Here is an 18,957-nt window from a genome sequence, read left to right on the forward strand (position 1 = left end):
CTTTAACCAAAAATATGATGAGAATAATATCCAATTGCAATAAAGACACAAGTCTTAGCCTTCGCTATTTAGGAAAAATATAAGTCAGGAGAGTAAGTTGAAAGAACACTGGATTATACAAGTCTTAAAATCTAGGACAGAATTTCATCTAATGTACAGTACTTAGGCTGGGCTAATTTTTAACCACACGGTAGGTTCTCCTGTTTAAGTTCCGAATTGCAATAAATGAATTATTTCCAGAATGGCAACAGCTTGCAGACAAGGGCTAGTCAAGCAGACATTTCTTTGAATGTACCACTTAACTCAACAGCACTATTTTAAGTTACTTTCATATGGACAAGCATTTTGCTATTCCTTCACAACCTCTGTCATTGGAAAGAAAACTGCAGATATAGCTAGCAGCTACGGTTACAAGACTACACTCTTGCAAGTACTGTGCTGACCAAAAACCAGCCTGAAACAACCAAATTAAACTTAGTTTTTCAATCCATAAAAAGATTAATATAATGGCTTAAAAACTGTCTTGACTCATTGCAAGGATAGTGGACTAATGATGTATGTAAATAAGTAAATTAAATTAAAATGTTGCAGACATGTCCATTTCTTGAATACCATTTTGAGGGCAAAACAAAATAGTTTTTAAGATGAGTAAGGTAATAGATACATTCTTGAAAATTTTCTTACTTACAATTTAATTTCATATCAATGGTGCTAAGTAAATTAAAAAAATGGAAATGTGATTTTAAAAACCCCCAATAGTTTTCACTAATCATGATTTTCCATGGATTGTAAACATTCCATCATCACATGTCATGCTGGATAGCAAGCGTGATGAACCTTTTTGCACAAGAACAGCACAAATTTTATTTTATTGCACTGTACTATATTCCAATGAGTACATTTTTCCTGTGAAACTTTTTTCAAACATAGAGGTGCTCTTGAAAAGCAAACCAGAAAGTAAGATGCAGCACAGTAAATTAGTTTAGTAGAGACTAATCATTTTAAACCATTTGAGATGCTGCAACTACTCTTGCTATGTTTACCACTACATTAAATCAGACTCACTCTATTATCAGAATACAACCAGTTTTTAAAAATTAGCTGAGGTTTCAACAACCACGCTCCTCATGATTTGCTAGCTAAGGGTAGGCTTGTAATACTTAAATAACTCTTTTTAACTTTGTTTTGCTTGTTGGAAAAGTCTTAAAAGAAGGCTAATCTAGAAAGGGCCCAAGAGCCTTCTCTACATATTCCACATTGTTCACTGTTCCTCCTTCATCAGCTTTGTATAGAAACTATTTTGCTCAAGGATCTACACTTTGGCATCATTCAACAGTTCTCCCTGAGAAGCATTATGCTCGCATACATATGCCAGTGGTTCATGCATTCATTGGGGTTGGTAATGTTCTCATGTTACATAGAATGAGCTCACACTTTCCTGTCACCCAACTAACATCACTTCATAACAACTCAGAGCTCTTCACGAGTTGCACAGAAAGATGGTTTGTGGATTTCCACCCCCCCCCCCAATAATGTCAACTGGAGGTAATGTGAAGTTTTGCTCTCTTCATCTGCTGATCAGTATAACACGGGACAGTATTCTGATAATTGATGTCACCTCAGGGTCAAAGGAACAGATGCTTCCCCTGGGAAGTACAAAGGAGGTACAGGACCATATTAATTTGTTTTTTTTCTTTTTATTGCCTGGAAGGAAGATGAGCCCCTTCCAGAATGAGAGGAGCTGTCAGCCTTTCTTCTTCTGTATTTGCTGCACTTGGGGAGACTCATATAATTTCTGTCTTCACTTTGGAAATATGGATATTTAAGCAGCTGAAAATTTAAGGCTAGTGATCATAATGGCAGGATAAAATGTTCAATACCTGTGTAAGTTGAAGTATATGAAATTGTAATTATGAAGTATGGTAATAGAAGAGTGGTGTGAGAAGCTTCATGTTGAATTGAGATACAAACATCTTCACTATTAGACAAAAAGTTACACTATTAGACGTGACTTTCTACTGAATTTTGTATATACTCTCTTACGTGTTTTCTTGTTGACTTATTCTTCTCCTAATAATTAGTCATTACTATTGATGTATGATTTATTGTTCACAAGTGTTTTATTATGTAATTTTAATTTTATTGTTGCAATATGTCCTGACTAAAATTGTAAAAAGGCAGGATAAAAATTTCCTAACTAACTATATTTATTCAAGGTGTTTGTGATTCTTTTTCCTATTTAGTGAGTTTTCAAAGCTATTTTCCCCTATGGCAGCAGTCTTCTGAATATACAATACTATCTACTGAGTCAAGACCACTGGCTAAAAGACAATGGTTCCCATTCATAAGAAATTTGGGTTATCTAATCTCAGTGTAAATGAATAAACCTTGAAATGTTAAAATGTGATATTTTGTTTTTAGCTCATTTTACATATATATTTTAAAAGACACCCTGATGCAGTATTCTGCCTTCTGATTTCAAAAACAAACACAGTGGGGGGAAAAAACCAGGAAAAACAAAGACTACAGGTAAGAATAAAGCTGGTGTAAAAAAAAAAAAAAAACCACCGAAAGCACTAGCAATGGAATGCTCACTGGAAATTAGTCATCTGTGGGCTTATATACCTTGTGGCAGCGATTGGACAGGAAGAGCAGACTGGCCCGGTGGAATGGAGATGAGTCCCTGACGCTGAAGGTTCAGCAGATGTTGCTGCTGCTGAAGTTGTTGCATCTGGAGGAGCTGCTGCTGGAAGACAAGCTGCTGGGCTGCCAACTGCTGCTGCTGCTGCTGCTGCTGCCAGAGAGATATAGATATAGAAAGAGGAGGGGAGAGACAAATGGAGCTGAGAGCCTGCAGTAAAGACTGTCACACATGGAAGCGTCAGTTTAACCAGCTTTCCCTCTTATCTCCATTATTAAACATTAGTTACAGAAATAACCAAGACTGCACCCCCCCGGCCCCAAGTTATTTTTATTTTGAGTAATTAAGTCAGAGTTATTAAAAGAAATAAACAACATGCTCTTAAAGCTCTTCTTTGGCAAAGGGTCAGAAGGAAGCAGACAACAGCTGCTCCAAAACTAGACAGGGAGTGTGTGTGTGTTTGTGTGTGTGGGGGGGTATCACACTTTGTGATATTTGATAAATTTATCTCGGCTAAAAAGTGCAACTCTTTACAATTGTCTGTGATTCAAAGGCGCTCTTGTTTTTCCAACTGAATAAGTATGATTTGCAGTGGCCCATAAATGAAGTCTCCAGTGATCTATTAGTAAACTGGGATGTAGCCTTCGCTTTACTGGCCTGTTAGCTCTTTGCTGCTCTTTTTTTTTTGTGAAGGGAGGAATACATTAACAATCCAGCATTATATCTGAGGCAAAGCAGAGCCCCCTATTATAAGGAAAAATCATAACTTCCAGTTTTGTGAGGCATTACAAGACAAACTGGAGTTCTTTAAGCTCAGGAGGGTAGAAGGATGTAGTCACACTTCAGAGAAAGACAAGCTGCTGTGGAAGACCTTTCCTTTTTTGAGTTTGGGGAAAAGAGAAACTTCTGATGCGCTCACTGGAAAACAGACTGCATAATGGAGCAAGTCATGTGGATTGCCCGAAGCCTCGGGAGAAATAAGGGAGCAATTTCTATTCTGTAGTTGATGGCTGTCTGAAATTCTATTCACAAATCCAAACAGAAACAAAGCCTCAGGAGGTCAGGACCGTTTCCTGTACGTTTGCATAATGGGCAGCTACAAGACAACGTCTACGATACCTGCTGATCAATTTAACTACTTCAACGTGTTTTGTTTGTATTATGTTTGTATTTGATGCAGTTTGCTGACAAGTGCAGGCTAGGCCTGAGAAGCTGGCTTGTCAGGTTGATTTATGAGCATATCAAACTGTAACTTTCTACTCACCACTCCAAACATACAGTAGCAGTTCATTAATCAGGGTCTGTGACTTTGAAATCTATGCCCAGAGTTTTTTTCCCTCTCCCCCCCCCCCACTCTTGCTCTCCTTTTCTAAATAATGGACTATATTTGCATGATCTGTATCATCTACAACAAAGACAAGATAAAACTCCTACATGCAGTCATCATCAAATAATCAGTAGCTTACCTACTGTCCTGTAGGAACGACTGGTGAACTTTAGAGGATGGCAGAAAGGGAAGCTAAATTTCCAAATGATATGGTTACAAGCAAGGGCTGACAGCAAAGTTCTTCTTTCACGGCTTTCAGACTTATGGCCAAACTAGACATTACATTTTCTAAAGAGTCATGTTTCCTGAACTCAGGCCTTCCTTGCAACTCCATAGCAGCCCCAGGGGAGAAGAAGGTCTTGTCTTCTTTTCTGGGCCTTTTTCTGACCAGAAATAGCACGGAGGGGGGGGGGGATTCCTTCTTTTTGGCTGCTCAATGTGCACAGAAAAATGGGGGAAATAATTCACCCCAGAATCATTTCTATACAGGAAAAGGGGAAGACAAGAGCCCTCTCTCCCCTGCACTCAGCTCTTTAAAAAATGTAATGCGATTTCTAGTTTAGCACTTAGTGACAATATAGGGTGGCGCTTCCACAGCAAAGTACTAATGGTTGTACCAACCACATTGAATGAGAAATAGTAAGATGATATCCCTTAGTATAGCAGCCATCACTTTAAAGGCAATGCAAAAGAAAACATTAAAACTTTTATATCTGTCCTTTCCTTGAGGTTCAAAGTAGCTTACAATAATAGTTAAAACAGTCAAGTTAAATAGTTAAAACTATCAAGTTATACGGAAGTCTTCAGCCAGCAAAATGAGTAGTCAGCATATTCAGGTCAAGCTTTTGACTGATGATGAGTTCTAACATACTAGCTCAGTTATTTAATAGTGTGTGTATGTGCATACGGATCATTTCAAAAATTTGTTTCAGCCATTTCCATAGATTGGTTTTGTCTCCATGCAATGCACACTGAGGACATATTACACAGATAATTTGTATAAACCAAAATCTCCATGGATACAGTTGCCATTTTTGACAATGATTTCTGCAACTGCAGCTGTGCATTTTGTCAGCCTTTAATATCAGAGGAATTACTCTCAAGAAGCAGAGAATTTGGTTCATATCATCCATTTTCTGTGCCAGTATGTCCACAGGGACAAAACTGTGTAAACTAGCCATGATCTATAGCAACACCAATAGATTCCCATAATCTAAAAAAAAAAAAAGGATATATCTCAGGGTTCTTTAACATGGTATCTACAAATGCCCATCAGTACTTTTGCTAACTAACATGGTATCTACAAATGTCCATCGGTACTTTCGCTTGCCTCTGCTGAACTTTTTAGAAAGCAGGAGATACCATTGTAAGACAGGGCTTATTATTAGTTTCTCTCATTCATAAAGGATAATGGGCAGCTGCATAGTGCAGGGGGTTGGACTAGATGACCCAGGAGGTCCCTTCCAACTCTATGTTTCTATGATTCATGAAAGGGTTTTCTACAGCTTCAATGACAGCTGCAGCCAATGGAGGACCACAAGGATTGCTAAGCATCTAGGCTTTCCTTAGTCAGTGTATGGGTCAATTTCTCCTTTAGGTCTTTATATTCTCCCTCATCTTTCTTCTTTCCTCTCCTTTATTTCTCTTCTGTGATTCTCTTGCACATTAGGGAGGGAAGTATTATATTTGGTTCCATCTCCTTTGGCAACCATTTTGCAGTGGCACTTACCACATCCTTTCAAAATTTCAAGGGGGTCTGCAGGCTCAAAAAGGTTTGGGACCCATGGCTGGCCCAGACCCAAGCAATGATTTATCAATTGACTGTTTAAGAAACTAACCTCTTTCACTTGCTTTCCTGGATGTTGCTGCTGCTGCTGCTGTTGCTGCTGCTGCTGTTGCTGCTGCTGTTGCTGTTGCTGCTGCTGCTGCTGCTGTTGCTGCTGTTGTTGCTGCTGCTGCTGCAAAAGCTGAAGATGTAACTGCTCTTGCTGTTTCTTGTAAAACTCTTGTAGCTGTTGCTGAATAAATAATTTTGACTTTGATAAATAGGGGCAAATTTTCAATCCAATAAAAATCCCCTGAACTTCCAGGTTGATAATACAACAAGGCATTAATTAGGATTCACCTTAGAATAAAAATGTAGTTTGAAGAAACAGCTCTACATACATATTTTTCCCAAGGCAGTTCTGAAATTTTCCAGTGCAGATTCCAAAATATCCTAAACAAAAGGATATATATTCTAAAAGGCATGCAGCTAGGACCAATTTACTTCCCAGATTACCACACAAATTTAATAAATATCTGAAATAATAATCACAATTTTTATCCTGCCTTTCCTTTGTCAACTCAGGGCAATTAACAACTGACTAAAAAAAATCATAACATGTAGTGTCAATTAGAAAGTCTTCTAACCTAATAAATATTCAAAAGTTCAAGTAGGGCCAAACAAAACCACCCATTCCTTAAAGAGGCATCATGTGGAGACTTAATTATTCTGTTAATTGTTCAGCAGTATGAAGAAGAAGAGTTGGTTCTTATATGACACTTATCTGAAGGAGTCTCAAAGCGGCTCACAGTTGCCTTCCCTTCCCTCTCTGTACAACAGACACCTTGTGAGGTAGGTGAGGCTGAGAGAGCCCTTAGATTACTGCTCAATCAGAACAGCTCTATTAGTGTTGTGGCGAACCGAAGGTCGCCCAGCTGGCTGCAGGATTTACTAAGACAAGTTACATGTTATCACCAAGGTGGTACCTGTGGGTGCTGTCATACACACCAAGTCCTTTCTGGGCACCTGACAAGTATTTTAAAAATGTGAGTGGGGTCATGTAAGTCTTTTGTCCAGTGTACCTTCTAACTGGCCATCTAATTGGCTGTGCAGTTTTGTTTACAAAAAATGGTTTGGCAGCAGCTGCCTGTTATCCTTTATGAATCTGTTAAGCTTTCGTGTGTATCTGACAAAATGTGCATGCACACGAAAGCTTACACCTTGAATACAAGTTTGTTGGTCTTAAAGCTGCCACTGGACTCAAACTGTGTTCTGCTGCTTCAGACCAACATGGCTGTCCACCTGAATCTATCTTAATGAATCTGGATTAGTTAAAGGGCCATATGCCACAAACCCAATACAACATAAAAACATTTTTTATTTAATTTATGCCTTATTTTACAAAAACTGGAATGAACAGACAGATTGTTAGTAGTAGTTTTTGGTAGTGAAATGTATTAACTTTCTAACAATACTTTAAAATTTGTAACTGGCCATGGCTCAAATTAGAACCAGCAGGAAAGTCTGGCTTCAGGCATCTTGATTATGTCATTAAAAGCTTAAGCTACCAATTAGATCAAGTTTTCTCATCAAAACGAAATACATAGATATACACCTATCAGAAAAACACAATTTTGCCACCTAATCTGATAACAATACATTAATGATTGTTTCTTGGCCCACAAACTATGAAGAAGGCTTAGCTATTCAAAAAGATAATAAAGATGCACACAATATTACCTGCTGTAACATAACTGCTTGTTGTTGTTGGAGAAGTGCTTGAAGCTGCTGTGGAGATAAAACTTGCTGCTGGAGAATTTGCTGCATTTGCTGTGGGGTGATCACCTGGGGAGTCATCATGGCCACTGAAACAGGTACCTGAAGAACCAAAGATAGCCAATATATTGAAACACATATTTGTCATATACCTTGACTCTATATCTGTAACAGCTTTTGCTATTAATATTTGAGCAGAGGCCTCCTGGGTGGAGACAATCCGGCCTTCACTTCCTAACTGCAGGCCAATCAGGATGTTCACAGTGAGGATCCTGACTGGCCGGGCCCTACTGGCGCCCACCCCCAACAACTTGGCGATGGGCAATCTGCTGCAATCGTCACCAATGTGCCCCTGACCGCCACCGGGATAGGTCAGTAGGGCTGCCGGGGGGATGGGGAATGAAGGCTTGGACAGGCTGTGCCAGCCCTTTTTGCCTGAGGGCTGTCCTAATTGACACATCCAACAACTTCCCACACTTTGCCTCAGACCACTGATGGAGCTGGCAGGTGGCTGGTGAGTGTGTTCCCCCTTCCCTTCAGGCCTGCTATGAAGGAAGCCTCTACAGCCCGATTGAAGGGAGGGAGGCATTTCTGAGAGCAATGCAGAGGAGTCTGTGAGGTTACTTGTGATTTCCTTTTGGGGGGGTGGAAGTTTTCCCCTTCTTCCAAACAGTTGGATGACACAAAAAGCCCCTTCTCACTTAAGTACTGCTCTGGCCAGCCTCGCTGCTAGAGGGAAGAAACAGCCAAGGCATGTGTGTTTCTTCTTTGTGACTCTCTGCAGATTTGAGGCCTATTACACACGGTTCTTATGCAGATGAAACTGGATGAAGCTGTTGCAGAGGTTCTTATGCCTCCTGTTTCATCTGCACAACAACTCTGTACAGTAGGCCTCAAGTGTTTCAAATCCACAACAACCTGCCTGGGAGGCCTTAAATGTTTCTCCTCCACAACCATCCTGTCCAACCTCCAAAGCAGCCCTTTCTGCCTGGGAAGCTGATCTTTATAGTCTGCAGATGAACTGTAATTCCAGGAGCTCTCCAGGCCCCACTTGGAGGTTGGCTACCCCTGGGTTGGAAATATTCCTGGAGGTTAGTAGGTGGAGCTTCAGAATGGTACAATGCCTCAGAGTCCAGCCTCCAAAGTAGCCATTTTTGCCTGTAGAGCTGATAATTATAATCTAGAGATGAGTGGTGATGTAGAGACAATGGTGGAGGTTTGCAGACTGTGGCTGGGGGGAAGTGGTGCGGGTGTGTCCCTACTGGGCTATGGGTTTTGGTCAGCCTTTACCAGCAACTTTTTGTATTTTGGGCCACAGACAGACTAGCATCAATCCGGCAAGTCTGGAAAGTGCAGAAAGATCTAAATAAAGAATATTTACAGCCTGAAACTGTAAATAGTGAACAAGTAAATGGCTGGAGAGACATGGGAACTGAAGTATATTTTATCAAGTTTGGCCTGGTAAATAAAAAACAGTATTTGCCAGAAAAGACTCAAAGGCATAAGTGGCCCAGAATTTCAAGTGGGAGTTAGCTTTACAGGGCAGAGTAGTAGACAGAGAGACTTTGGGGGAAACTAGGTGATCCACTTTTATTAGGCAACGACTTGGCCTTGCAGACAACAGGGACTGCAGTTGCCATCAGTAGGCCTGACACTTCAGAAGAGCAGACATCACCAGCCAAGCAACAGACTGTGCTAGCCAAGGCATGTCTGGGGCCATGTGCATTCCTTTAGAAAGGCCTGCATAAGATGAGAGAGAGTTTTCCTTTCAGCCTAACCGCCTGGAGATGAGCTGTACTTCCAGGTGATTCTCATACCCCACCTGGAGGCTGGCATCCCTTTATGTCAGTAGGATACCATGCTACAGAGTCATCCCGCCAAAGCAGCCATTTTTGCCTAGGGAGCTGATCTTTATAGTCTGTAGATGAGCAGCAATACCAAACGACCTCCAGGACCCAGCTGGAGGTTGGCTGTCCCTAGTCTGAACATATTTCTTGAAGTCTGGAAGTGGGGCCTCACAAGTGTGTAATGTCCCCAGAGCTACCTGGCACCCAGTGACATCTTTCAGGTTAAAAAAAAAAAAGCGTTGCAGTGAAGTTAAGGTTGCCAGATTGGTGTAGGTTCATGTTCTGGAATTCCACACTAACTAGGGCAGAATCTGTACTTACCGTATTTGCCGGTGTATAAGACGACTGGGCATATAAGACGACCCCCCGACATTTCCACTCAAAATATAGAGTTTGTTACATTACATTACAGTACTATGGGCAGCTATGTCTATCCCAACTGAAGTGCACCCGGCGTATAAGACGACCCCCCCCCCACTTGGAGGCATATTTTTCAGGGGGGAAAAGTAGTCTTATACGCCAGCAAATACTGTACTTTGTTTATTCCATTGTCAATCCTGTTGAATTCAGATCTCTTTGAACTCGGGTCTCCCCCCCCCCCCATTGAAACAGGAAAGTGTTCTGCACGTGGTTAGGGTAGTTCAGAAGGGGGGGAGCCAAGCCTCTTTCCTTCTTTTCTTGAAAGGTGGGAGGAGCCAAGCAGGGAGCCTCTTTCTTTTCTTGGGGGGGGGGGCGGAGAGGATCGAAAAAGGCAGAGAAGGGAGAGAAAATCCAGGACCGACAAACGTTGAGAGAAATTAGGGGCTTCTCCTTTATGGCAAGTTTGTCACATGACCACCTGTCCTCTACCACGGAGGAGAGCCCAGATCCAAAACAGCCTTTAAATATTGATGCTTAAAAGCACTCTAAGATATCGCACAATAAAGGTAGGGTCACTCCGGATCAATCCTTCTTGCTGCAGAAGGAAATTTTAAATCGCCCCAAATCCAAACAGAAATTAATGCATTCTGTGTGGAGGGCAGGGACTGAATCGATCTGGGGTTGGAATAATAGCTCTGTGCAGTTTACACCTAGGTGTGCATAAACCTGACTAAGGTCAAGACTGCTGTGCACAGGGAGGTCTCCTCTCAGGGTTGCCAGCTTAGGGTTGCTCTAGTTCTCTGTTTTGTTTTTTACCACTCACAGCCAAACAGAAGATTATTCTAAACATAAAGTAACTTCTAATAACATCAATCATGGTCCTGTTTAGGGTCAGTGGAGGGCCATCCGACAAGCCTCAAGCTAAACATTTATATATTTGTTAACTTGTTGACTTTAGTAAGTATCGCATCTTTTTTATGTGCATCATGCATAACCATTTTAAAATGTGTATTATAGCTAGGGACTTCAAAAGAAGAAATGTGCCTGGGACACTGTAGATTTCTGGTCTGTTCCCGTTGATAGTCAGATTATGGCATCCCACATTTCTCTGGTCCCAGAATTGGTGGGAGAATGTGGAATGTTGTGGTGTCACAAGATGAGAAAAGTTCTACTAGACATTATGTCATTCTTTCTCCATTTTATTTACTGTTGAGAACCCCTTGAATTAGTCTTCATCCTTCAAAAAACCCCAGATGTAGCACAATTGTGCAGAATATGGTTGGGAAGCATAGTTGTGTATCCACCCTCAGGGCCCCTACCCTTCCCACCCCTCCAGGCCCATCATTGGCTATTTGGGGAGAGGGGATGGGTCGACATGATAATACATGGTCATATCACCTGATAAATGTCTAGCAAATTAAAAAAATATATTAAAATTAATTAACTCCCACCCATTTGGGAAACCCTTCCAAGGCCATGAAGAAACCCCAAGATTTCACAAAACCCTGGTTGAGAAAGCCTGGATTATGTAGTAGTTAGGAACTAAATGGAGAGCTGATATTTTCGGCAACAGTGTTCATAATACTGTTTAGTCTGGCTTCCATTTCTTTTTATTATTTCAATATAATAATCTTTGAGGTAGACAGGTCTGTTCTTGCTGTGTTTTTAATAATAAACAGTAAGAACCCTCATCCCATTTGTTCTCAAACAAGGAGATTTGCCTCTTTCACTTGGCAGGTTTTGTGTTCAGCCTGGGTGCACCAATTTTTAGTTACCTGTCTGTTTGGGCCCTTCATAATTTTGATACTCACCACAATGTCTTAGTCAGTGAACGAGAAAACACATTTAACACTGTTCAGTAGTAATCTATTAAGACTCCAGAAAAGTGGCATACTAATTGCAGACACCCCAGATTTTATCAAGTTAAAAGTTCATATTTCATATGGCTTGTAAATTGCTGCTCAATGTCATAAATGTTGGATATCTTAAATACATATTGTAAAAATAGCGAACCACACCATTGGGCTCTTAACAGTTTGCAATCCATCCAGTTGCATGTGTCATTATACTAAAATAATAAATGGGTATATAACCTTGATTGTTTTGAAAGATATATATAAAATACAATCATGCTGCAAACAATATTTCAGATGTTTTATATATTTTGAAGAAAACGTACTTACAATCTTCTGCTCGTTACACATTATATCACATGAAAATGTGTGTCCTTCTGACAATATGCACTTCTGATTGACCCTCACCAAGGGAGTATTCCCCCAATGAGGTGAAACCTCTCCCCCACTGAGGGTCAATCAGACCCTCTTCCCAAACCCCAAGTGCCATGAGAACGAAGTGCCAGAAAGAGCTAAGCAGAGGGGGCCTGGTCAACTGTCCATCAGCCATCCACACTGCTCTGTCCCCACCCACTTCCATCCTGGCAGGAGGTAAGCCACACAGCATACCTCCTGCCAGCAGGATGCCTATCCATCTGTCTTCCGCCCTGTTCCTTGTTTTCCTGCCCGCTGAGAGGCCAGGGAAGGCCCTCCTGCAGGCTGCAATCTCCCCAGTCTCCAGGCTGCTGGAAAGGACAGGGAAGGCTGAATGGCTGCATTCTGCCCTGGCACTGCCACTCATGCAAACAGATACTTTATTGAGATGGATCAGAATTCTAGGCAAGCTTTAATGGCGAAATGTCAGTTTATTTCCATATAGAACTCCATACCACCCTTCAATTCTAGTACTCATTTTTGGCACCCTGTGACAGACTGTGCTTTAAAGCTCACAAGTGCTGTATAAACATGTGACAAACTCTGAAGGGTTAATGCTTCAGAGAGCCAGTGAGCCTCTGAGTGACAGGCTGCTAAAAGGGTTAGTGTCAGTTGAGCAAAAAGATTTGTAGACTGCTAAAAAAAACTTCAGCTGGAGTTTAACTCTGATTTAGGAAAGTTTAGGATTGACTGAAGAAAGTTTAGCACTGATTGAGGACTGGGAAGGTTGGCAAGAAGAGGGAGGCTACTCGAACCTGAGTCCAGTTCATATCTGCTAAGAAGTACAGATACCTCACCCCAAGGACACTGAGTAACAGTACCAGATGCTTTCTTGTGAACTTCTAAATTATTCTGAAGGATTATCCCCTGTGCCTTAGAGGTATCCCCTGTGCCTTAGAACCTCTTGTGGCGCAGGGTGGTAAGGCAGCAGAAATGCTGTCTGAAGCTGTCTGCCCATGAAGTTGGGAGTTCAATCCCAGCAGCCGGCTCCAGGTTGACTCAACCTTCCATCCTTCTGAGGTCGGTAAAATGAGTACCTTTACCTATCCCCTGTGCAAGCACTGGGTCATGTCTGACCCTTGGGGTGACGCCCTCTAGCGTTTTCATGGCAGACTCAATACGGGGTGGTTTGCCAGTGCCTTCCCCAGTCATTACCGTTTACCCCCCAGCAAGCTGGGTACTCATTTTACCGACCTCGGAAGGATGGAAGTCAACCTTGAGCCGGTTGCTGGAATTGAACTCCCAGCCTCATGGGCAGAACTTCAGACAGCATGTCTGCTGCCTTAGCACTCTGTGCCACAAGAGGCTCTTCTGAAGGATTACCTTAATGCAATAACAAAATCACTCTCTGTTTACAAATATAAAAATACAATGTTTATTGTCTTCTGTAGGATTATCCGAGAACAATGGAAAAACAGATTTTCAAAACTGGAAAACAGTTTGAATTGGTACACTAGTAAATCAAAAGAAGCCAAATTAAATAGTGTTACCTATTGGGTGGAGGGCAAGTCATTAGTGCAGTCTTTCCTATGCCTCTATCTTGGGAGGCTACAGAGATGTGAGAGAATTTGGCTTATCTAAAAATCTAAATAATTCCAACTGCTTTTCTTTTATGCAGCTCAGTTTTCTAACTTTTTGGGGGGGAATGGACAGGATTCAGTAATCTTCTGAATGCTCACAAAAACTTACTGAGTCCAGACTAACCTTTCTGTGCAATGGAACCCTTTTCCTTGTATCTGTCTATTGGTATTAACCAATTCCCATAGTTGTATTCCTGCTACCTGATGAGCTTCCCTATACTGAAATTCATCATATGCAGTGACTGTGTATGTCAACAGAAGAAATATTCTGATTCTGCAAACTTGCTGTATGAGTGGAGCAGTAGCTTAGCCTGCTGAGTGGAGTCTGCAGCAAATAGACAAGATAATCTTGGGGCTTAGCTATATTATTGAAGTTATGGACGTGATATTATAATCTTGAAATCTGTATAAAGGTAAACGTTAAGGTATCCCCTGTGCAAGCACCGAGTCATGTCTAACCCTTAGGGTGACGCCCTCTAGCGTTTTCTTGGCAGACTCAATGTGGGGTGGTTTGCCATTCCCTTCCCCAGTCATTACTGTTTTACCCCCCAGCAAGCTGAGTACTCATTTTACCGACCTCGGAAGGATGGAAGGCTGAGTCAACCTTGAGCCGGCTGGTGGAAAACATTAGGCTCAAGATTACTGTGTATTGTTGGCAGATATTGGAAGATGTTTAAGGCTGCAAAAGTATGCACACTGGCTTGGAAGTTGTTGTAGTTGTCAGCCATTCAGACATGTCTGACTCTTGATGATCCTGTGGCACAGCTACCGCCACAATCCTTGATGCAGCATCGCCTCCTCAGTCATGCGGTGTTCTGGCCGGTGTCAATTTTGATTGCGTCCAACCACCGCATTCTTTGTCATCCTGGTTTCCTTTCTCCAATTACCAGTCTTAGCATAATTGCTTTCTCCACCGAATTGGATCTCAGGATATGGCCAAAGTTAAGTGAGCCAGAGTTTGTGATTTTGCCTACTAATGATGTATCAGAATTTATGCAATGTAGGATTTCCTTGTTTGTGACTTTTGCTGTCCATAGAACCCACAGAAGTCTCCTCCAACATCAGACTAAAAATGAATTAATTTATCTTGTCCGATTTTTGCATCGTCCAACTTTTACAGCCATAAGTGGCTATCGGAAAATATGATAGATCTAACTAATCTACATTTGGTAGCCAGGCTTATATCCTTGCTTTTCTATGTTCGATTCATACTCATAATTGCTGAGCAACCCAAAGCAATTTGACCTTTTATTTCCATACTGCAATTGCCACTCACATCAATTTGGGATACAAGAAAAATGAATTCTTGAACGTATCTGATCTCTTCACCATCAATTATTAACCTACCTACCTACCTATCCATACTTAGATTTCTATACCACCATTCCCAGTTGGGCTCACAGAGGTTTACAATAATAAAAAGATAAAAACATGATAAGAACCCCGCAAATCCCATTAATTACATATTACTGCTAAAAGGCGGCAGGCAAAAAACCTCTAGCTACTCAACTCCTTGTCCAGCCAGGGGCCAATTTACTTGTTACCTTACTAGTCTTACTAGTGGAAGTGAGGAGGCAGATCAATCAGTAACAATAACCTGATAACAAGATGGACATGGGGGGATTCCAGCTCCAATCAAATATCGGGACTCTGCCCTGGCCTCAACCATATGCCTGGCGAAAGAGCTCCGTCTTGCAGACCCTGCAGAAAGGTGATAACTCCGGCGGGGGCCTTAGCTTTTCTGGGAGCTCATTCCACCATATTGGGTCCAGGATTGAAAAGGCCCTGGCCTGGGTTGAGGCCAGGCGAGCGTCCCGAGGGCCCGTGACTACCAGTATGTTCATACCCACAGAGCGAACAGCTCTGCGGGGGACATAAGCAACCAGGCAGTCCCACAGGTAGACAGAACTCAGACTGTGTATGGCTTTGAAGGTCAATACCAAAACCTTGAACTTGACTCGGAAACCGACTGGTAACCAGTGCAGATGACGAAGCACCGGCTGAATGTGGGCCCTCCATGCAGTCCTAGTGAGGACCCTGGCAGCCGCATTCTGTACCAGCTATAGCTTCCAGATCAAATACAATAGCAGGCCCACATAGAGCGAGTTACAGTAGTATAGTATGGAAGTGACCGTTGCATGGATCACTGTGGCCACATGGTCTGAGGACAGGTAGAGTGCTAGTAGCCTGGCTTGGCAAAGATGGAAGACTGCTGTCCGGACTACTTTCATGACCTGAGCCTCCATCGAAAAGGAGGCATCAAAAGTCACTCCCAAATTCCTGGCAGTTGGTGCAGGTGTTAATTGCATCCCATCCAGGCATGGGAAGTGTACTTCCTGATCTTGCCCTTTTCTACCCAGCCACAGGACCTCCATCTTGGAGGGATTGAGTTTCAAGTGACTCGTCCTGAGCCATCCAGCCACTGCTTCCAATTAACCAGCAAATGTACTCAGGGGAAATCCGGCTGTCCATCCATTAGGAAGTAGAGCTAGGTGTCATCCGCATATTGGTGACATCCCAGCCCATAGCCCCGAACCAGTTGGGCTAGAGCAGGGGTAGTCAACCTGTGGTCCTCCAGATGTTCATGGACTACAATTCCCATGAATCCCTGCCAGCGTTTGCTAGTAGAGGCTCATGGGAATTGTAGTCCATGAACATCTGGAGGACCACAGCTTGACTACCCCTGGGCAAGAGGACACATATAGATGTTAAAAAATGCGGGGGAGAGTATTAGCCCTGTGGAACCCCACATGGGAGCTCACAAGGGTCAGATAATTCATCCGCCACTGCAACCCTCTGCGTCTGGTTCCAGAGAAATGAGACCAGCTATTGCAGCGCAGTCCCTCTAATCCTGGGTCTGGCACTCCTTTCTGTATTTTGAACCAGTTGGTGTCACCAAATGTGCAATGGTTTCTTGGTTTGCATAGAGTGACTACATCAGTTTGATCAAATGCGCTGGCCCCCAAATTTTGCAGGGCTTCCCACAATTTGTTTGGAAATTAGTTTTACTTAAATGGATAAGATTTAGTTCTTTGGAAGTTTGGCTTAAAGGCTGCAGTCATTCTATTCACACTTCACTGGTTTAATGGAAAGCCCACTGATATGAAGAGGAAGATGACATGCACAGAAGGAAGACTCTAATCCTTCATCTGCTGATTGTGTAGCAGGGAGATGAATCGTGGGACAGGAAAAAGACTCAATCCACCATGGTTTGGAAAGATAATGGTCACAGCTTTAATGCTATACAAACTGAGCAAAGGTGCCAACAAGTGCAGATTCAGCCATCTTGCAGCCAACAGACCACAATGAAACCCTGCATTAGCAGTCAAACCACTCCAATACGCTCCATGCCATGTGTGCTCCAGTTTGTGATGGGAGGTGACAGACAAAATCGAGGCACCTGTGGATGTCTGCCTCTCCTAGGGCCCTCACCTGTAACCCGGATATGCATGGCAGGTGGCCTTCATGATAGAAGGCACCAAGGGTCTGCATCAAACAGCCCCTTAGGAAGGCCCCCTTAAATGGGGAAAGTTGGCGTGCCAGCACATCCTCCCTCCCAATATGGATCCAACCTTTGAACCAATTGCAAGCTGTGACATAAGTGAACACACAAAACATCAAACCTTACGTAAGTACAACAAAATCAGAAAAAGAAGGGGGGGTCAGGTGGGACTGGCACCACCGAGGAGAAAAGAGGCTAGGCACCAGCAAGGGTCCAACATTTAAAGGGACAGGAGCCCAGCCTCTAAGCCCGCCCCTGATAGCCAGTGCATATCACAGCTGTGTTGGGGTAGTCCATTGGATTGGACCCTTGCCAGTTACCTGAACAGCTTGAAAATGCTGCAGCCAGAACAGTGTGTCCCCATGGTGCTTATTGGCCATGTGGAGCCTGCTTCCCATCCTGCCACCTCCCACAGCCACAATCTGCAGCCACTTTGTGGCTGTGTTTATGACTTCCCACTTGTACAACTTGTGTGTGCATGTGTGAGTTTAGTATTTGACCACCAAGAATTAAAGACCTTGGGCGAAGAAATTCCTCCATGGAAGCTTAGACCTGCATGTTAACTGATCAGATCAGTCACATACTGCTGGAGCAACAAAACCAGAGAACTAATTGTTTCCGTCTCCTTTGTCTGACTCTCTGAAATCTGGAAGTGAAATATCTTACCATATATTGTGAGAGATGGGAGGGGGGAAAGGACATGTAACAATGAACAACAAGTTTAATAATTGATTAAAGTGCTTAACTGTATAATGTAAACAGTTGTAAACTCCTAGGCATCTAGCCCATTCTGAGAACTGCAGTTCCCATCATGCCAGAGATGAAAATATCCTCCGTGAAGGCATTTTGCTGTACCTTTATACAGATGACAGTGTGTATTTACCTTAGGTGAGATATGACATGTTCTTAGCTGATATGCAGTAATTTAGCCTGTGCCACACTTTGGTTTGGGATGATACTGTCCAGTGCAGATTAGCAGCTAGATTAATCCAATGTTTCAGCCTGGGGTATGTGGACAATTGTCCAGAAGCAGTGCAATGTGTCCACCAAAGTAGCAATTAGTTGCTGGGCTTTTGATATACCTATAAGGCTCCTGTCCATGAGCTAATGGAAGGGAATTCATGCCTTTCAATGTATTTAGTTGTGTTAGTTAGCAGCCTGATAGCCTGACCTTGCCTAAATTCATCAAAGCCAAGAAACTGAACCTGGTTGGCCATGGTTAGTACTTGGATGAGAAGACTATCAAGGAATACTGGAACTGATATGCAGGGAAAGGAAATGACAAAACACCTCTACTCATCTCTTGTATAGAAAGTCTCATGGTCCTGGAGTCACAATGAGTCAGTTATGTCTTGCCAGCACACAATTATTATTATTTTAATTTTTAATGGTGTATTCTATGGTTGCCTTTAAAATATTTTATTATCTGAGCTCTTGGAAGAAGCCATAGAAAGAAGATTGTTTTCCTGTCTATCATTTACCATAAATCTGCCTATCTGAGGGAACCCTTGCCTGCTAATGCCCCCCACAGAGCATTTTGCTCTCTGAGTGTGCATCTCTTGGATGTCCCTGGCCCTAAGGAAGTGTGCATGGCCTCAACCAGGGCCAAAGCCTATTTAGTCTGGGCCCCAGTCTGGTGCAATAAATTCCCGGTGAGCTGAGGGTCCTGATGGAGCTATCACAGTTCTGCAGAATAGAGCTCTTCTGCCAGGTCTTTGGTTGTGGCCAGTGCCAGCGCTAGGAATATCATGGCCCCTTCTCAGGCTCAGTTGTATTACATCTACACCCCCCACCTCTAGGGAGGTTTGCTGTGGGGATAGGGAATATTTCAGCCAACAATCTTTGTCGTTGTAGGGGGTCTTAGGGCCCCTGGGTACATGGATTTTATATGA

General features: G+C 42.6%; 1 protein-coding gene across 22 annotated transcripts in view; it reads right to left on the reverse strand.

The window, feature by feature from the left end:
- FOXP2 (forkhead box P2) overlaps positions 1-18,957 on the reverse strand; it is a 551,538-nt gene that overhangs the window by 61,450 nt on the left and 471,131 nt on the right. For 20 of the 22 annotated variants that reach the window (XM_077338473.1, XM_077338465.1, XM_077338461.1 and 17 more), the window contains 3 exons: positions 7,474-7,611; positions 5,807-5,986; positions 2,626-2,794 (listed from right to left, as the gene is read on the reverse strand). In XM_077338473.1, the coding sequence (XP_077194588.1) occupies positions 2,626-2,794; positions 5,807-5,986; positions 7,474-7,611 (487 nt within the window). The remainder of the gene's footprint in view (positions 1-2,625; positions 2,795-5,806; positions 5,987-7,473; positions 7,612-18,957) is intronic. The other 2 variants (XM_077338474.1, XM_077338477.1) reach the window with 1 other exon arrangement.

The sequence above is a fragment of the Paroedura picta genome, chromosome 5, assembly GCF_049243985.1.
Source record: "Paroedura picta isolate Pp20150507F chromosome 5, Ppicta_v3.0, whole genome shotgun sequence".
Classification (NCBI taxonomy): Eukaryota; Metazoa; Chordata; class Lepidosauria; order Squamata; family Gekkonidae; genus Paroedura; species Paroedura picta.